The following is an 18,374-nucleotide window of genomic DNA, read 5'->3' as shown; positions in this document are numbered from 1 at the left end:
GCAAAAGGAATCGAGGTAGACCAATGATTCCTTTTGAGAATATGCATAGAATCGATTTCTGAGTCGATTTACGCAACTCCGTCCGTCCATGTATTTTTGTAAACAGAGTACAGGTCGCATTTAAAATACGATTTGGATGAAGTTTGGCACAATTCACTTATTTGGTCCAAGGACGAACTCTATTGAAATATTTGTCCGATTGGGACAAAATTTTGCACAGAGTACTGAATTAGGTCCAGACTGATGTCTGGGAAGTTTTGCTAAAATCGGCTCAGATTTAGATATAGCTCCCATATATGTTTTCGTCCGATTTTTTTTTCTTTTTTTGAATGATACGCCTAAATTTTGCATAGCGAATGCAGTTGAGGAAAAAATGATGTGTGATAAGGTTCGTTGAAATTAGTTCAGATTTTTATATAGGTCTTTAATATTTTCGATCGATTTTATGTAAATGGTGCACCGAAGGACCTATGTTCGATTTACACGAAATTTGTCAGCTGGAATTAAATTGAATATAGAGTGATAAGAAAAAACAAATGGTGTATGCAACGGTTGGTCCATGTGTTTATAAAAAGCTCCCATACATAATTTTACTCGATTTCATACAAATGGTACACCAAAGAATACAAGTCTGCCCGTTTGACATGCAATTTGTCATTGATTTCAGAATGGTATGTATATGGGTTTTTTTAATGGTTCAAATATCTATCTAGATAGCACATTTAATTTCGCCCGATTCCATTTCAAAGGTCCTCTAAGGAATTTATGTCTGTTCTATCTATAGGATATTGTAGATATTAACATCTCATCAACTTTTCAACTTTCCTTACTGGTTTTTAATATGCAAAACATTTAATATATACGCAATACATTAAGAGTAATGAAGTTATATATTTTTGTGAGCTTAATGAACATAAAATATTGTCTTTAGTTTTAAAACATTTTCACGATTAGTAAAGCTTTTCCATGTTTTTTCTATAAAACATATAAAAATTTAACATGCGTACAAATGAATACATTTTTTTAAACTTAATCATCTACTCTTCTCATATTTAAAGAAGACAAAAATTCACATTTTATCTATTTTTGAACTTTTTCTATTTTTAGAAAAAGTTCATTTATGCATAGGCATAAGACCAAAAGCTGAACAGGGTGGGCTTTGCATTTGATTTCTCAGATACGTTTTAACTCGACGGGTAGAAAAACTTCTCTCAGCCGATGCTGTGGTTACCGGTATCGTTGTTAAGATTTTTAACAATATATTTATATTTGGAAATAGATTTTCGTCACATACTACAATTGCATCAAGTGGATAAGATGGTCGGGGATATTTCGCTTTTCATATAGTGAACCCCAGGTCCACATCAGTTTCTATTTCCTGCTTACAATTTCGAAAATCTTTTTCATAAAATTTTATGATTTCTTTAATCAAATATTATAATTCTTTTTGGCACTACATTTGATAATGTTTAAACATTTTTTCCTTTTCCAGAAATCTTCTTGTCAAATTTACATTTAGTTCATCCAAATTTTCTATTTTCTATAAAAAGAGTCCGAGTTCGAACGCATTACATTTGACCTGTACTTTTATATACCAACCCTTTTTTGGCTCTGAAACTTCTACCACAAATATGTCGGCAATAATATTAGTTTCCATGTATATTTTGTGGAACTCCTCGTCACTATTTTTGTCGATGTTACTGCTGCACCTAATAAAAATAGAATTTTACAATTCTGTAATGACAATTTATTACGCAACAATCTAAATACCTAATACGTATGTATATAAATGTTGAGATACGATTAATATAACGATTATGTAATAAGAATGTTTAATCTAACATCCATAAATTAATTTTTAGAAATAAATCCAAATTAAATCTAACCATTATTTCCTGAAAGAATTATTTGCTTCTCGAAATATTCTACATAAAGTAGCAAATCTTTTTTCGAAAGAATGAGCAAATTTCAGAAATTGTAGGGAATATACTTGGAATTTCTCGAATTTACGACGATGCATTTAAATTTAATTTAAAAATGTGAGAGAAACAATTGACATGCACTCCATTATAATTGCTTTTCGAAATATTAATTGTATTATACTTGGAATATACTTGGAATTTCTCGAATTTTCGACGATGCATTTAAGGGAACCCCACCCATTCTCGATTTTAATTTTTCAAGATTTTCAATGGGCTGGTAAATCAATACCAATGCTTGTCAAGGTTTGTCACTTTGCACATATATATTTGAAGATTTAAAAGAGAAGAAAAATAATTTACAAACAATTTTTGTTATTGTTTTGTTGTTGTTTTTTGTAATTAAAGAAAAGTCCTTATTTTTGATGGCGGGCATGATAACTCCTCACTGGAACATCGGAATCCGAAAATTCCAACGGTGTTAGAAAGAGTACATGTCTGGCTCTCGTATGAACTAGGATTATTGACTTCGCTCTAAAATTAACAAAATGGCGGACCCTTGAAAAAATATTTTTTGGAAAATCGCCGATTTTTTACCAAAAACCAAGTTAAAAAATATGGAAGATCTTCACCGATTGGCTTTATCCTAGTTCATACGATAGCTATACACTCAAAGAGGAACGTGTAAAAATTTGGAGTCGATTGGGTTATTAGTTTTTGAGTTATCGTGCCCGCCATTCGCAAAAGAGAAAAACGCGTTTAAAGTTTGAGAAGCCCTTTAGCCGTCACTTGATGCTGACACAATAAATCGGCTATATTTTCAAAAGTTCTTGAGATTTTCACTTGAAATTTTGTAGGGACATTTTTGATGTAGTGTAGATTCGAATTAAATCAAAAAAAATATTTGTGGTATTCGTGGACGGTAAAGCATTCAAAACAATATTCCCAATTTTTAAAAGGGTGCGACAGAAGCAATTTTGGGAATTGGTGGTAATTTTGGCAATTTCCGCACCTTCTTTTATTTGAAAATAAAATGCAGACTTTACAAAAACGACTTTAACGTAATTTGAATATAGGATCCAAGAAACCGATCAAACCATTTTATTCAAAATGTTTTTTATACCCTACACAACGCAGGGAAATATTGGTCCTAGACCCACCGATCACATATCGACTAGCTGAGTCGATCTAGACATGTGTGTCCGTCCGTCTGTCCATTATAATTTGTAAACACGATACAGGCCACAGTTATGGACCAATCTTCAAGAAATTTTGCATGTAGGATGGGTTCTGCCCAATGAAGACCCCGTATTGTTTTTGGTAAAGATCGGTTAATATTTAGGGGATGAAATGGACCAAATACTAAATTTTTGTCGGTTTTTCTGGTAGCTCCAGAGGCCGCAATTATGACCCGAACATCGCAAATTTTTACATGGAGGGGGGGATCGGGATATAGAATAAGCAATGCTGTTTTGATAAAGATCGGTCAATATTTAGCGGGTCAAATGGACCCTGACTTTGGTGAGAAAAATGACAAAATTTGTATTCTATGCCGTATATATTTACTCCTGAAGGACATAGACCCGAGAAGTTGATAGCATATCCAAGAGGAGTGATTGACCTTTAATTTTATACCACATATATAAGCCGAACATCACCATACAACCATCGGTGGAGGCAATATGGACAAGTAATTAGAAGGGTTGTACTGAATATTAAAAATATTCGGAAAATACGTCAGTGTATGGAAGAGGTGCTGTTGACCTCTAATCGGACAAGTGGGTGCAAATGTCACGAAATATTGCCCGGGCTCCGAAAAAACATCCGCATAATGTTAGATTTCCGTGGTAGTTGTGTAGGGTATCGTATGGTCGGCCCCGTCTGACTATACTGCTCCGCTCACTGGTTTTCATTTGTTTATTTGTGGCTCAAATTTATAGATAGAGTTTGGAGTCCACGCACTTAAATGCAGATGTTTCTTTAAATCGTCTGCAATGGACGTACCTGCAGTAAGTACTTTTGAAAATTAATTATCTAATGTTGTAGTGGGATATCTTTTCATTTTTGTCCTTATTTTATGCAACAAATATTTATAACTAATATTCGACACCGATTTATATTTGTATTCAAGCATTCACCAGAATGGTCAGATATCACAATATTTTAAAAACAACACATATTTTTACATCACTTATACGAAAAACGAAAAACACCGTTTACGTTTATATGAAATTAATGGTTTCAAACACATATGGCCATTTCCGGAAAAAGGTAAACCAAAGTCGAACAATTTGTTTCTTTAATTCTTTAAATGCAGACACTGTAGAAATAAAAACTGCAAAATCAAAAATGTCGCGTGAGTGACCGAGAAAACTCCTTCGCAAATAACGGATATACCAAATTTTTAAATATTGAAAGTGCAATAATAATGCTTGATATCTCTTATTCATGTAAAGAATATAAAAAGTTCAAAATATTCACACAACTCGCAGAGTTTTCCCATTATTAGCAATGTATATTTGAAGTCGCGTGAGTGACCGCTCTATTGTGGAGGCCCTCAATTTTTTTTACCACTGATATAAAGATATCGTGTTGGTTTTTTCAGTTTTTATTAATGCAAAATTCATTATGAAATAAATAATAATTTATGGATAAGTGAATTGTCTCAATTTGTTTCAGCTTGACAATACACCAGACCTAATTCAATACGCTGTGCCAAATTTCGTGCAAATCGAAAGATATATAAGGTTTTTGGTGCACCATTTACATTAAATCGGACGAAAATATATATGGGGCTGTATCTAAATCTGAACCGATTTTTCCCAATTTCAAGGACGAACCCCACTTGGGCCAAATAAGTGACATATGCCAAATCGGATCATAAATGCGACCCATACATTCTTCACAAAAATACATGGGCGGACAGACGGACATGCGTAAGTCGACTCAGAAAGTGATTCTATGCATATTCTCAGAAGGAACCGCGTGTCTATCTCGTTTCCTTTTGCCTGTTACAAACATATGCACAAACATATGTACCCTGTACCACAGTGTGCTGAAGGGTATAAAAAGTCTTGGCCATTTTCTAAAAAGATCTAAAAGTGGACAATGTATCAACAAATAGTAATTTTCCAGAAAGATCGGTTGGTGTGAAGAGGTATAAACAGGTGATTAAAACATTATAATATTAGTGCAGGAAAAGTACAAAAAAACTTCTTATAACAGATGTAAACATAAAAGTCAGGACTTACGAAATGATCCAGCAGAAATTCTTCCCTGCTGGTTAAATATAAAAAGATGACATATTTACCCAATTCCGTTGCAATTATATTGCACATGAGCCGCTTGCCGCTGTTAGCAGGACCTATAATGCAAATTGATTTTGGTTTATCCACCACGAAGGCCCCGTAACCCAGTAAACATTCTTCAATAACAGCTTTCATATCAGCAAGTTCGTGCCCGATTGTCCTAAAAATAATAAACATAACATAATTTCAACTAAGTGCATTAAATGATTGTGTACAAAGCCAATGTCTATACAATTTCTCGTTGTTATTAGTCAATATTCTGTATCAAATATCTTAAAATATGACACATACACAATATTATTTTCATCTCTGGTGTCATCTGCAATAAAATTGAAGTCGCCTACGAAATCTCCAAATGAGGTTTTTTTATGTTCTTCTATAATACCCGTTTCTCGTAGTTCTTGGAACATTGATTCAATTGTTCGGCTTTCTGTGGGATCCAGTATTTTTCTTCTTTTCTTTTGTATTTTGGACTTAGCTTTCTTGTCTTTTGAAGGCTTATATTTCTCTTTATTGTCTTCACACCGAGACTTTTTTAATAATTCATATTCCAGTCTATATAAAAACAAAATATTTGAGCACAAAAATATGTATGGACCATTAATGATGTTAATTTTTTTATTATGGAAAATACGATAGAAAGTTACATAAATATAATTATATTTGAGGATAGCAGAGTATGTTACCTTTTTGTATATACGAAGGAGGAAATATTGGAAATTATTCTTATCCCATTCTTCCCCCATTCCTAGAAATTTAAAAATGTTTGGATTCGGACTTCTCGAAATCCTTACATTTTAGAATTAGCACACCTCGAAAATTATTTACAAAATATTGTCTAACCAAGCATTTTAATTGCTCAAATGACCAGCGCAAACTCCGTGTCTTAATCCTATCGAACATTTGTGTGCGTTTTTAAAGGGAGATTGACCGTGTATGGCAAAGAGCACAGGAGGAATGTAACTAAATTCCAGATGAAATTATGAAAAATTGGTGGAAAATATGTCAAGGCACATCAGATGTTTTAAAAAAAGAACATAGATTGTGGACAAAATATTAAAATTCTCTTAATACCTTAATTTTTTTCTTATACTTTTTTTCTTGACTTGTATATATTTTTAAGGTAGGTAAATATTTTTTTATACCCTTCACCACACTGTGGTACAGGCATTATGGCTTAGTTTTTATGTTTGTAACAGAAAAAAAAGAAACGAGATAGACACATGGTTCCTTTTCAGAATATGCATAGAATCACTTTCTCAGTCGATTTATGCATGTCCGTTTGTTCGTCCGTCCGTCTCCCCATGTTAAATTGTAAACAAAGTAATTGGATAAAATTAGACACAGGTTACTTATTTGGTCCAAGGACGAACCCTACAGATATAGCGCCTATATCTATAGGGTCGTCCGATTTTATGTGAATGATGCACCAAACTCCCAATATTTGTCCGATTGAGACAAAAGTTTGCACATCGCACTGAATTAGGTCCATACTTATGTATGCGAAGTTTTGTTGAAATCGGTTCAGATATACATATAGCTCCCATATATAGTTTCGTCTGATTTTATATGAATGATGCATCAAACTCCTAATATTTGTCCGACTGAGACAAAATTTTGTACAACATACTGAATTAGGTTCGGTTTGATGTGTGCGAAGTTTCATTGAAATCGGTTCAGAATTAGATATAGCTCCTATATATAGTTTCTTCCAATTTTTTGTAAATGGTGCACCAAACTCCCAATATTTGTCGGATAGGGATACAATTTTGTATGGCGAATGCAATTGAGTCAAGAATGATGTGTGTTAAGGTTTGTTGAAATCGGTTCATATTTAGATATAGGTCTTATATATTTTCTTCCGATTTTATGTAAATGGTGCACTGATTTACACGAAATTTGATTTTTCGATTTACACGAAATTTGGTAGATGGTATTTAATTGAGTTTTCAGTGATGTGTATTAAAGTTGCAAAAAAGTATGCAATTTCGAACTTTCCTTACTGGTTTTATTATAAATTTAATATAATAAATATGAAACTAGCCTTGAAACATTTTGTAAGGGTTAAATGGAGGAATTTCACAACATTCGTACACTTTTGCTCGCCACTGCAAGAGGGGTAGGTGATCCCTTCAGCGAGTCGATTGAGGGTTAGCAGAGCATAGACAAAATTATTTTATGTGTTTCACAGTGTTAGATTATGTAATGGTAATGTGGTATACCCATTTGATTTTAGATTGCCAAATTTTTATTTTTTATACGATTAAATTGAAATTTTACAATTAACATGCTACATAATATTATAACAATTTAAGAGATATTTGAGAAAATATTTGAAATTCCATTAAAGGTGATTTTAAAAAATGTGCAGGTAATGCGGTGTACCATATAATGTTAATTTGATATACATAGTACAATTTTCACTTCCAATTGATATCTTATTTTATCAATTTTTTTCTGTTTGTCTTTAGGCCAATAATAAGCACTTGTACCAAATTTCATCCACCTACGATAACTCCTTCTATTTTTGGACGCTGTTAATATGAACTCGCGACATAGTGTAATGTGCTAGTGGTAGTTACAGGTACCAACAAAGCAATCGATTGAAAATTCAAAATGGATTGAACGTTAAAATTCGAAAAGCATGAGATTAGATTTTTTAATTGCCTCAAAAACATTTTTAGTTCGTTTTTTTAATTAATGATTGGAATCAACTGTCCTTTCGCTTGCAAACAAAGGGTAAATAAAACTTCTCAGCAGTCAGTTTAAGTAAATGAACTGCCATTGTAAACTTTAAGACCTATATCTTCAAAACACGGGCGGATAAGACCATTCTGATCAAAACTATAATGATCAAAACAAATATATCGAAGTGTTGCACACGGAGTGACATATTTAATATAAATATCATCATGTAAAATAATATACTCATATTTACAAATGCAAAAACTTTTTACCTCATGTACTCATCGACAAGATTTCTCAAATCCTTGTGAATTCTGACGAGTTCGTTTTGGGTGACCCACTCGGAAATTGCTTCATAATTTTTGTTTAAATATTCGTCTACGTTTCTCCATTCGATTGAATACTTTTGGAAGATTTTGTCAAATGTATCTAAGAACGAAACAATAGTTATACTATGTTAAAATAACAGGATGAGATATGCGACATAAAAATACGTAGAGGAACTTCGGTTAATGTGGACTATGCGTCTAATGTGGATCTTAGAAAATGCTTGAAATATGACAATGGTGCCTTGATATATGTTTTCCTAATAAGTAAAAACAAACGTCTAACATCATTTTGAATACATAATTGCAATGTTGAAAATTTAGTTAAGCTCTTATTAAAATCTGTGATTTGAAGATTTTTGTAGCTCAAGAGTCAATCAATTTGCTTTTCTCAAATATAAAAAAGTTATATGATTCTATATTTTCCACAAAAAAATGTAAGTTTAGTTGTAATTGCAATCAGTGAGTTTTAATTTTTATTTAAGCCAGAAATAAGTTTTAAATAAAATAATTCAATGTCAGGTAATGTGGACCACTAGGGGAATAGATCGTAACACGGGCCCACATAAAAAAAATCTGCGAGGAGGTATTCTAAGAACTCTTTAAGCGAAATTACAGCTGTTTCGGTTGGAATCCCTCAAATATCTTCAAAATACTACATTTTTATAGGCAAATATATATAATGTTTGATCTGCAATATATTTAGACAACAAATCTACTATGTTGTAAAAACAGTTTGTTTTTATTTTTTACCGTTGTACGCCCACTAAAAACGCACTAAAAACGTTTAATATTGTTTGGGCTTTATAAAAATAAACCAAATATGAATGAAGAAAATGAAAAGTCGACTTTGCAATTATCTCAAAGATCAAAAATCGACTTCGACTTTTACAGCCTGTTTTTCTATTTCGAACGAAAATCAATGCGAAAGAAAGTAACTCACTCACATTCTTTTAAAAAAGCGTTCATGTATTTCGAAAGCTATCGTTCGTTTTCCGTTACGTATACCATGCGAAAAACTACTAAATTAATTGTAAACAATGTTAAATAAATAGGAGTCAAATGGCGAACAAACTAAACAAATACAATCAAATATATGAACAAAAAAATGTTAAATGAAATTTATCAGTATTTGTACAATTTTGTTTTCTAAAAACATCAATGAAAAATCCAAGCGATACCTATAAAACATGTTCCAAATTTTTTTATTTTGTATAGAGATTGTGTTGTGTGAAAATGCTTCAAATTTTGGTACATAGTTCGGGACATAGTTCTCGTTCGCATGATGACAGCTTTTTCGTCATACATAAACCCAATTTGTAAAAAAAATATACGTTTACGTTTTCTTTCGAGTTGTTTATCGTTCGACTTCATTTGCCTGTAAAATGTTTTTATATGAATCAAAATTGGTTTTCATTCGCATTGAAAGCGAAAGAAACCTTTCTTTCGAAATACATAAACATACTGTTAGACTTTTCAATACAAAAATGTACTTATCCCTAGTTGAAAATGAAAAACCGCCATATGAAATGAGTTACTAAAAGAGAACGTAGAGAACGAGCTTATTGATAAATGTAAACATGGGGACCAGTTTCCATGCTTACACAGGTCTATTATTAAGAAACTTAATCCATTATTAAGAAACTTAAACCAGTAAGGAAAGTAGTAAAGTCGTACGGGGCGGACTAAGTGACCACTTTGGGTATATTCAACACATGCATTCTAACAGACGTCGCACAGTGTCACGACCGCGGCCAAAAATTGTCAAAACCATGTACCAGGGAGGACAAATTTTTTGATGAGGATTGATAGAAAACACTCCAATTAGAATTAACATGAAATTTTTTTATCGATATGTCGAGTAGTTTTGCCTCTACAAAGGTTCAAATCTGATAATTATTTATAAACTGATTTTTTACCATATTTTCGAAAAATGGGTGTGTTTTTCTGATGCTCAAATATTTGAATATTCAAATTAACGATTATTATAAAAGTTTTTATTTTGGTTGCTGTGGATGTAAAAACTTGGATTCGCTTTAGTTTGTATGTATATAGATATCATATGGTGTATACAGTCATATGGTGTATACACACTTGTAGTACTTAGTTCATAACATTTTTAAAACAAATTTTGAAATTAGTGGAGCAGAAAAAAAGTTTAGATCTATTTTTTTTATTTGAGTGGTGAAAAGTGTGTTATTTAAGAAATAAAAAAAATTACCTGCGGAGACCTGCGGTCCTAAGAGTTATTCAACTTTTTTGGTGACCACCTTATGAAAAAATGTGGCATATTCATGAAATGGTTAGAAGCGAATGGTCAAATATGTTATGTATACAATTAAATAAGTTATTGACGGTCAAATAGGAAGGAGAAGATTTATTCAGAACATATAATGACACAACATTTTACATAAAATATAATAAATGGTAAAAACGTTATTCGAAGCGGAGATATGGGAGAATTGGTTTTAAAATATAGCTTTTAAATAAATTTGCAGTAAGTTTGAAGATTATACTTATTTATCACATCATTTGAGACATAATCTTATAATCTAAATTTAGAGGTCGCACATGAATTACCTTTGTGGAAAGTTTGTCAGAAAAATATTAGTTAATGGCATAGGATATGCAAAGTGCAGTACAATACCTTTTGAGCGACTTTCACAAGATGCTAACAAGTCATGCCAACAAATAATTAGTAGCATCCCAAACTTTTGTTAAAGCCGAGTTAAATAATGATTTTATTTAGTATTTTATATTACAATACGATTTTACGACCTTGTAATATCCTTAAACAGCCATAAATTAAAGACCCGAGATTATAACGTGGATGATACTAAATCGTACATTTGGGAAGACAATATTATATATATATGATGTATGTTTTTAAAAATTTGTGAATGTTAAAACAGTAACAGTAAACAGTAAACAGTAGTTGCTAAAGGATATGAAATATTTATTTAATAATAAAAATATTTATATTATAATAAAAATAACAAAAATAAAACTATTGTACTTAATTTAGCTGCATATATCGATTTTATAGTACAGAAAGTTACAGTTTTAGGGACTTTTCGTATGGTAGGTACCTGAAATATAGGCCGACAACTAAATTACAACACCTATTACTGTATTCGACCAAATTTGATGTAATTTGGACGAAGACATTTCATGGAATTTGGATGAATATAAACAATTTATACCTCCCTTTGTATGGGAGGTATATCAAATCTTGGTCCGATCTACACAGTTTTTGGTCCGTTACTTTATAGGCATATATAAATCTAAATTGCCAATTTTCATTGAATTTGTTTGAATATTAACGATTTTATAGGCCAAAAAGGGTGACATTCCGATCCGATCTATCCAATTTTTTGTCAGTTGCTTTTTAGGCTAATAATAAGCACATGTACCAAATTTCATTAACTTAAGATAACTACTTCTATTTTTGGCCGCTGTTTATATGAACTCGCGACATAGTGCGTCGCATTTTCGAAGGACCACTGACATGAAATTGGATGAACTAAAATATGTGATCTATATTTAAAAGTGAACAGTCGGTTTAGATCAATCCATAAATATGTCATTCTGTAACCTATACTAAACTATTCATTTGGGTAGATAGAGAATGAGACAAGATTATGTAAATCGATTTAAAGCAAATCTCAATCCGGTACTAGTTGATTATTTGAAACCCAATAAACATGAAGTCGGTCGAATATATGGTCATTCTATACTCATTTTGGTACGTTGTACAAAATTTCGCATCAATGCACTATAGGTCAAATGACCAGTTTTCTGTGCAAAATTGGAAAAAATCAAAGTGTCGTTCTTCGCGAATTGTTGTTGTTTTTGTATTTAGAACACTATAAAATAGAGACACGTGATATTAATTAGTGCTAAACATAAAGTACCGTTACACAGCTGGCCGTGCATGTCGCTCAATACAATTTATTCTATAAATATGCTTATATCTCTGTGGGGCTTAGTCAACTTTGAGTGCGTATTATTTCGATTGTGTTTACAATAATTAATTAGTGTAAAATGGAAAATATAGATACAAGTGAGTATATTTATATTAAATCAAAACATTTTTATGTTTGCGACACTATACTTGAAAATAACCCTTTAGTCTATGAAGACTTTAAAAAGTTAAAGTAATTTGGTAGATTGACTTTCAGTAAGCTATTAAAAAAATGACCCAATATGACCTCTTTGAAATTTTGCACATAAATTAAGTGATAATTAATGAGTTAATTTAAATTTATTTCAAGTTGCGATTTTTTGCGTTTTGCGAGTAATGCCTCTTTTATCTAGGAAACCTCCGTATAAGAAATCGAACTTTTTGAAATATGGCGAAAAGAAGGTAACAAAAAGGAAAAACCTGTTTGCAGTTTTCAAAAATGTAGTGAGCAAAATTGATGTCGACAACATTTCGGATGAAAGAGAGAAATTTTTAAGCAAATAGTACATTTATTTTGCTTAAAATTAGCGAAAAATTTGTAAAAATGTCACAGAAAGATGAATGTTTTCAAAGACAACCAGTAAAGAAAGATCGAAATTCGGACGGGGCCGACTATATGATACCCTTTACCACTTTGGGTACAAACAAAAAATGATAATGTGTACAATATCCTGTTGATAGAAGAGACATACCATCTTTGGATGACCATTAACATGGAATCGGGTAAAAAACAAATGTGATCTACATAGATATTTGAGCCAATAGAAACCATACACATGACATTCTGAAATCTATAAGAAAATTGCATGCCAATCGCATAAATATTGAAAGTTTGGTGCACCATTTACCTAAAATCTCAATATGGACTGATTTCAAGGAAAACTTCATAGATGCCAAACTTGACTGAACTCAGTACGCTGTGCAAAATTTCTTTTAAATCGGACCATTATTGGGAGTTTGGTGCACCATTTACATAAAATCGGACGAAACTATATATGTGTGCTGTATATAAATTTGGACCGATTTCAACAAAACTTCACAGATGTCAAACTCGACTAAATTCCGTACGCTGTGCAAAATTTTGTCCCAATCGGGCAAACATTTTCAGTCTGGTGCACCATTTACCTAAAATCGACGAAACTATATATGGGAGCTATATCTAAATCAGAACCTATTCCAACAAAACTTTGCATACATCAATCTGCACATAATTCAATACTCTGTGCAAAATGTTGTCTCAATCAGACCAATATTGGCATTATGGTGCTCTGTTTAGATAAAATCGGACGAAACTATATATGGGAGCTATATCTAAATCTGAACCGATTTCAACAAAACTTGACACATATCAATCTAGACCTAATTCAATACTCTGTGCAAAATTTTGTCTACATCGGACTAATATTGGCAGTATGGTGCCCCATTTACATAAAATCGGACGAAAATATATATGGGAGCTATATCCAAATCTGAACCGATTTCTTCCAAATTCAACAAAAACGATTCAAGTAACACAAAAAAATAAGTTGTGCCAAATTTCATGACGAATACTATGATTTTGTTGCCGCTATTAATTTTGCACAGAAAAAGTGGTCATTTGACCTAAATCGGACGAAAATATTAATGGAAGCTATATCTAAAGCGATTTCAACGAAACTTGTCACAGGTTGGTTTATACTAATTTCACCACGTTTTGTGCATATCAGCCATATTTTAGGACCTTGGTGCATTATTTACTTAATATCGGAGGAAAATATATAAAGGAGCAATATCTACATCTGAATAGATTTCAACAAAACATGACACACGTTTACATCAACTTCAGTACGTAGTGCAAACTTTTGGTCTTTGGTGCAAAATTTACTTAAAATCGGACGAAACTATATAGAGGAGGTGATGCAAATGTTGTATAGGTTGGTAATGTGGTATAGTCACTTTTTTTGTAAACTGAAAATTTAAGAATAACTGAAACATGTTCTATAGTTTGCTGTTCTCAAAAAAATAAGATAGCAATGATCTGTTTAATTTATTTAACTCAGGATAAGAATCATTAGCAAAAAAATAATTTTTCATGAATTTGACTTTTTTTCGGTTGAAGTTTATTTTTTTTTTTTTTTTTGTTTTACAGATGTATTTTAATATTTATTATTAAAGCATTAAAATGATTAGTATGTACTAAATATCAAATAAAATGCGCGATTGCGCCACATATTTACCAATTTAGGAAAAAACTATATGTTTATTCAGTAAACACAAGTGCAGGTAATGTGGTGTACCTTGAGTCTGTATAAAAAAAGCCCCCACAAGACAAAATCTCATTACTATTTGAAACATTTATACTCTACGAGAGTCTACCATGAATCACAAGGATGAAAAACAAAGGCTATGAGTTTTAACAACTCCTCCATACAAAAATTAAATATTGTCATGTGTAGACATTATTATATAATAAAACTTAAAGTTCCACTCAACGTATCCATTAAAAAACTTAACAGACATAAATCTCGAGCTAATTCGCATTCATTAAAACAATAAATTATATAAGATATCAATTGGAAGTGAAAATTATACTATACCACATTAACATCATGTGGTATACCACATCACCTTCACTTTTAATGGAATTTCAAATATTTTCTCAAATATCTCTTTAATTGTTAGAATAATAGTATTTTCAAATTCATACATGGAAAATATTAATGGAAGCTACATCTAAACCGATTGCAACGAAACTTGTCAAATAAATGAGCTGTGCAAAATTTCATCCAATTCGAATAATAAATGCGACCTGTACTTTGTTTACAATTTAACATGGACAGGCAGATGGACGGACATGCATAAATCGACACAGAAAGGGATTCTATGCATATTCTGTTTGCCTGTTACAAACATATGCACAAAAACATAATACCTTATACTACAGTGTGGTGAAGGGTATAATCAATCATCAGCGATGCATGCCCTTGCACTCTAGCGATCAGCTCAACTTAAACAGTTTCTTATACTAATTTGTTTAAAGTAGGTTTAGATCTAAAATCTCTAAGTCAAATATAATTCACTACACCTTTTTCAAATGTTATTCCAAACATTTCAATTGCAATTCGAGAATTTCATTTGTAATTCGAAAATTCTATTTGCAATTCATAACATTTCAGTTGTAATTCGAGTATTTTATCGGCAATTCACAACAATTCATTTGTAATTATAAACTTTTCATATGTAATTCAAAAAATTCCATCTGAATTTTTAACACACTCATATAATATATATATCAAAGATCAAAAATCGACTTCGACTTTTACAGCCTGTTTTTCTATTTCGAACGAAAATCAATGCGAAAGAAAGTAACTCACTCACATTCTTTTAAAAAAGCGTTCATGTATTTCGAAAGCTATCGTTCGTTTTCCGTTACGTATACCATGCGAAAAACTACTAAATTAATTGTAAACAATGTTAAATAAATAGGAGTCAAATGGGAAATGCGAACAAACTAAACAAATACAATCAAATATATGAACAAAAAAATGTTAAATGAAATTTATCAGTATTTGTACAATTTTGTTTTCTAAAAACATCAATGAAAAATCCAAGCGATACCTATAAAACATGTTCCAAATTTTTTTATTTTGTATAGAGATTGTGTTGTGTGAAAATGCTTCAAATTTTGGTACATAGTTCGGGACATAGTTCTCGTTCGCATGATGACAGCTTTTTCGTCATACATAAACCCAATTTGTAAAAAAAATATACGTTTACGTTTTCTTTCGAGTTGTTTATCGTTCGACTTCATTTGCCTGTAAAATGTTTTTATATGAATCAAAATTGGTTTTCATTCGCATTGAAAGCGAAAGAAACCTTTCTTTCGAAATACATAAACATACTGTTAGACTTTTCAATACAAAAATGTACTTATCCCTAGTTGAAAATGAAAAACCGCCATATGAAATGAGTTACTAAAAGAGAACGTAGAGAACGAGCTTATTGATAAATGTAAACATGGGGACCAGTTTCCATGCTTACACAGGTCTATTATTAAGAAACTTAATCCATTATTAAGAAACTTAAACCAGTAAGGAAAGTAGTAAAGTCGTACGGGGCGGACTAAGTGACCACTTTGGGTATATTCAACACATGCATTCTAACAGACGTCGCACAGTGTCACGACCGCGGCCAAAAATTGTCAAAACCATGTACCAGGGAGGACAAATTTTTTGATGAGGATTGATAGAAAACACTCCAATTAGAATTAACATGAAATTTTTTTATCGATATGTCGAGTAGTTTTGCCTCTACAAAGGTTCAAATCTGATAATTATTTATAAACTGATTTTTTACCATATTTTCGAAAAATGGGTGTGTTTTTCTGATGCTCAAATATTTGAATATTCAAATTAACGATTATTATAAAAGTTTTTATTTTGGTTGCTGTGGATGTAAAAACTTGGATTCGCTTTAGTTTGTATGTATATAGATATCATATGGTGTATACAGTCATATGGTGTATACACACTTGTAGTACTTAGTTCATAACATTTTTAAAACAAATTTTGAAATTAGTGGAGCAGAAAAAAAGTTTAGATCTATTTTTTTTATTTGAGTGGTGAAAAGTGTGTTATTTAAGAAATAAAAAAAATTACCTGCGGAGACCTGCGGTCCTAAGAGTTATTCAACTTTTTTGGTGACCACCTTATGAAAAAATGTGGCATATTCATGAAATGGTTAGAAGCGAATGGTCAAATATGTTATGTATACAATTAAATAAGTTATTGAGGGTCAAATAGGAAGGAGAAGATGGATTCAGAACATATAATGACACAACATTTTACATAAAATATAATAAATGGTAAAAACGTTATTCGAAGCGGAGATATGGGAGAATTGGTTTTAAAATATAGCTTTTAAATAAATTTGCAGTAAGTTTGAAGATTATACTTATTTATCACATCATTTGAGACATAATCTTATAATCTAAATTTAGAGGTCGCACATGAATTACCTTTGTGGAAAGTTTATCAGAAAAATATTAGTTAATGGCATAGGATATGCAAAGTGCAGTACAATACCTTTTGAGCGACTTTCACAAGATGCTAACAAGTCATGCCAACAAATAATTAGTAGCATCCCAAACTTTTGTTAAAGCCGAGTTAAATAATGATTTTATTTAGTATTTTATATTACAATACGATTTTACGACCTTGTAATATCCTTAAACAGCCATAAATTAAAGACCCGAGATTAAAACGTGGATGATACTAAATCGTACATTTGGGAAGACAATATTATATATATATGATGTATGTTTTTAAAAATTTGTGAATGTTAAAACAGTAACAGTAAACAGTAAACAGTAGTTGCTAAAGGATATGAAATATTTATTTAATAATAAAAATATTTATATTATAATAAAAATAACAAAAATAAAACTATTGTACTTAATTTAGCTGCATATATCGATTTTATAGTACAGAAAGTTACAGTTTTAGGGACTTTTCGTATGGTAGGTACCTGAAATATAGGCCGACAACTAAATTACAACACCTATTACTGTATTCGACCAAATTTGATGTAATTTGGACGAAGACATTTCATGGAATTTGGATGAATATAAACAATTTATACCTCCCTTTGTATGGGAGGTATATCAAATCTTGGTCCGATCTACACAGTTTTTGGTCCGTTACTTTATAGGCATATATAAATCTAAATTGCCAATTTTCATTGAATTTGTTTGAATATTAACGATTTTATAGGCCAAAAAGGGTGACATTCCGATCCGATCTATCCAATTTTTTGTCAGTTGCTTTTTAGGCTAATAATAAGCACATGTACCAAATTTCATTAACTTAAGATAACTACTTCTATTTTTGGCCGCTGTTTATATGAACTCGCGACATAGTGCGTCGCATTTTCGAAGGACCACTGACATGAAATTGGATGAACTAAAATATGTGATCTATATTTAAAAGTGAACAGTCGGTTTAGATCAATCCATAAATATGTCATTCTGTAACCTATACTAAACTATTCATTTGGGTAGATAGAGAATGAGACAAGATTATGTAAATCGATTTAAAGCAAATCTCAATCCGGTACTAGTTGATTATTTGAAACCCAATAAACATGAAGTCGGTCGAATATATGGTCATTCTATACTCATTTTGGTACGTTGTAC

At 31.4% G+C, this 18,374-nt stretch overlaps 1 protein-coding gene across 1 annotated transcript in view; it reads right to left on the bottom strand.

The window, feature by feature from the left end:
- Window positions 1–18,374, bottom strand: part of LOC133325680 (IQ and AAA domain-containing protein 1-like) — a 52,375-nt gene that overhangs the window by 1,877 nt on the left and 32,124 nt on the right. The window contains exons 4-6 of the mRNA XM_061534405.1: window positions 8,185–8,341; window positions 5,519–5,782; window positions 5,230–5,387 (exon numbers count right to left, since the gene is read on the bottom strand). Of these exons, the coding sequence (XP_061390389.1) occupies window positions 5,230–5,387; window positions 5,519–5,782; window positions 8,185–8,341 (579 nt within the window). The remainder of the gene's footprint in view (window positions 1–5,229; window positions 5,388–5,518; window positions 5,783–8,184; window positions 8,342–18,374) is intronic.

The sequence above is a fragment of the Musca vetustissima genome, unplaced genomic scaffold, assembly GCF_032173495.1.
Source record: "Musca vetustissima isolate MV318-11 ecotype Yass unplaced genomic scaffold, APGP_CSIRO_Mvet_v1 utg3152, whole genome shotgun sequence".
Taxonomy (NCBI): Eukaryota; Metazoa; Arthropoda; class Insecta; order Diptera; family Muscidae; genus Musca; species Musca vetustissima.
Note: the sequence above shows the minus strand (reverse complement) of the source record. Positions and strands in the feature narration are given on the sequence as shown.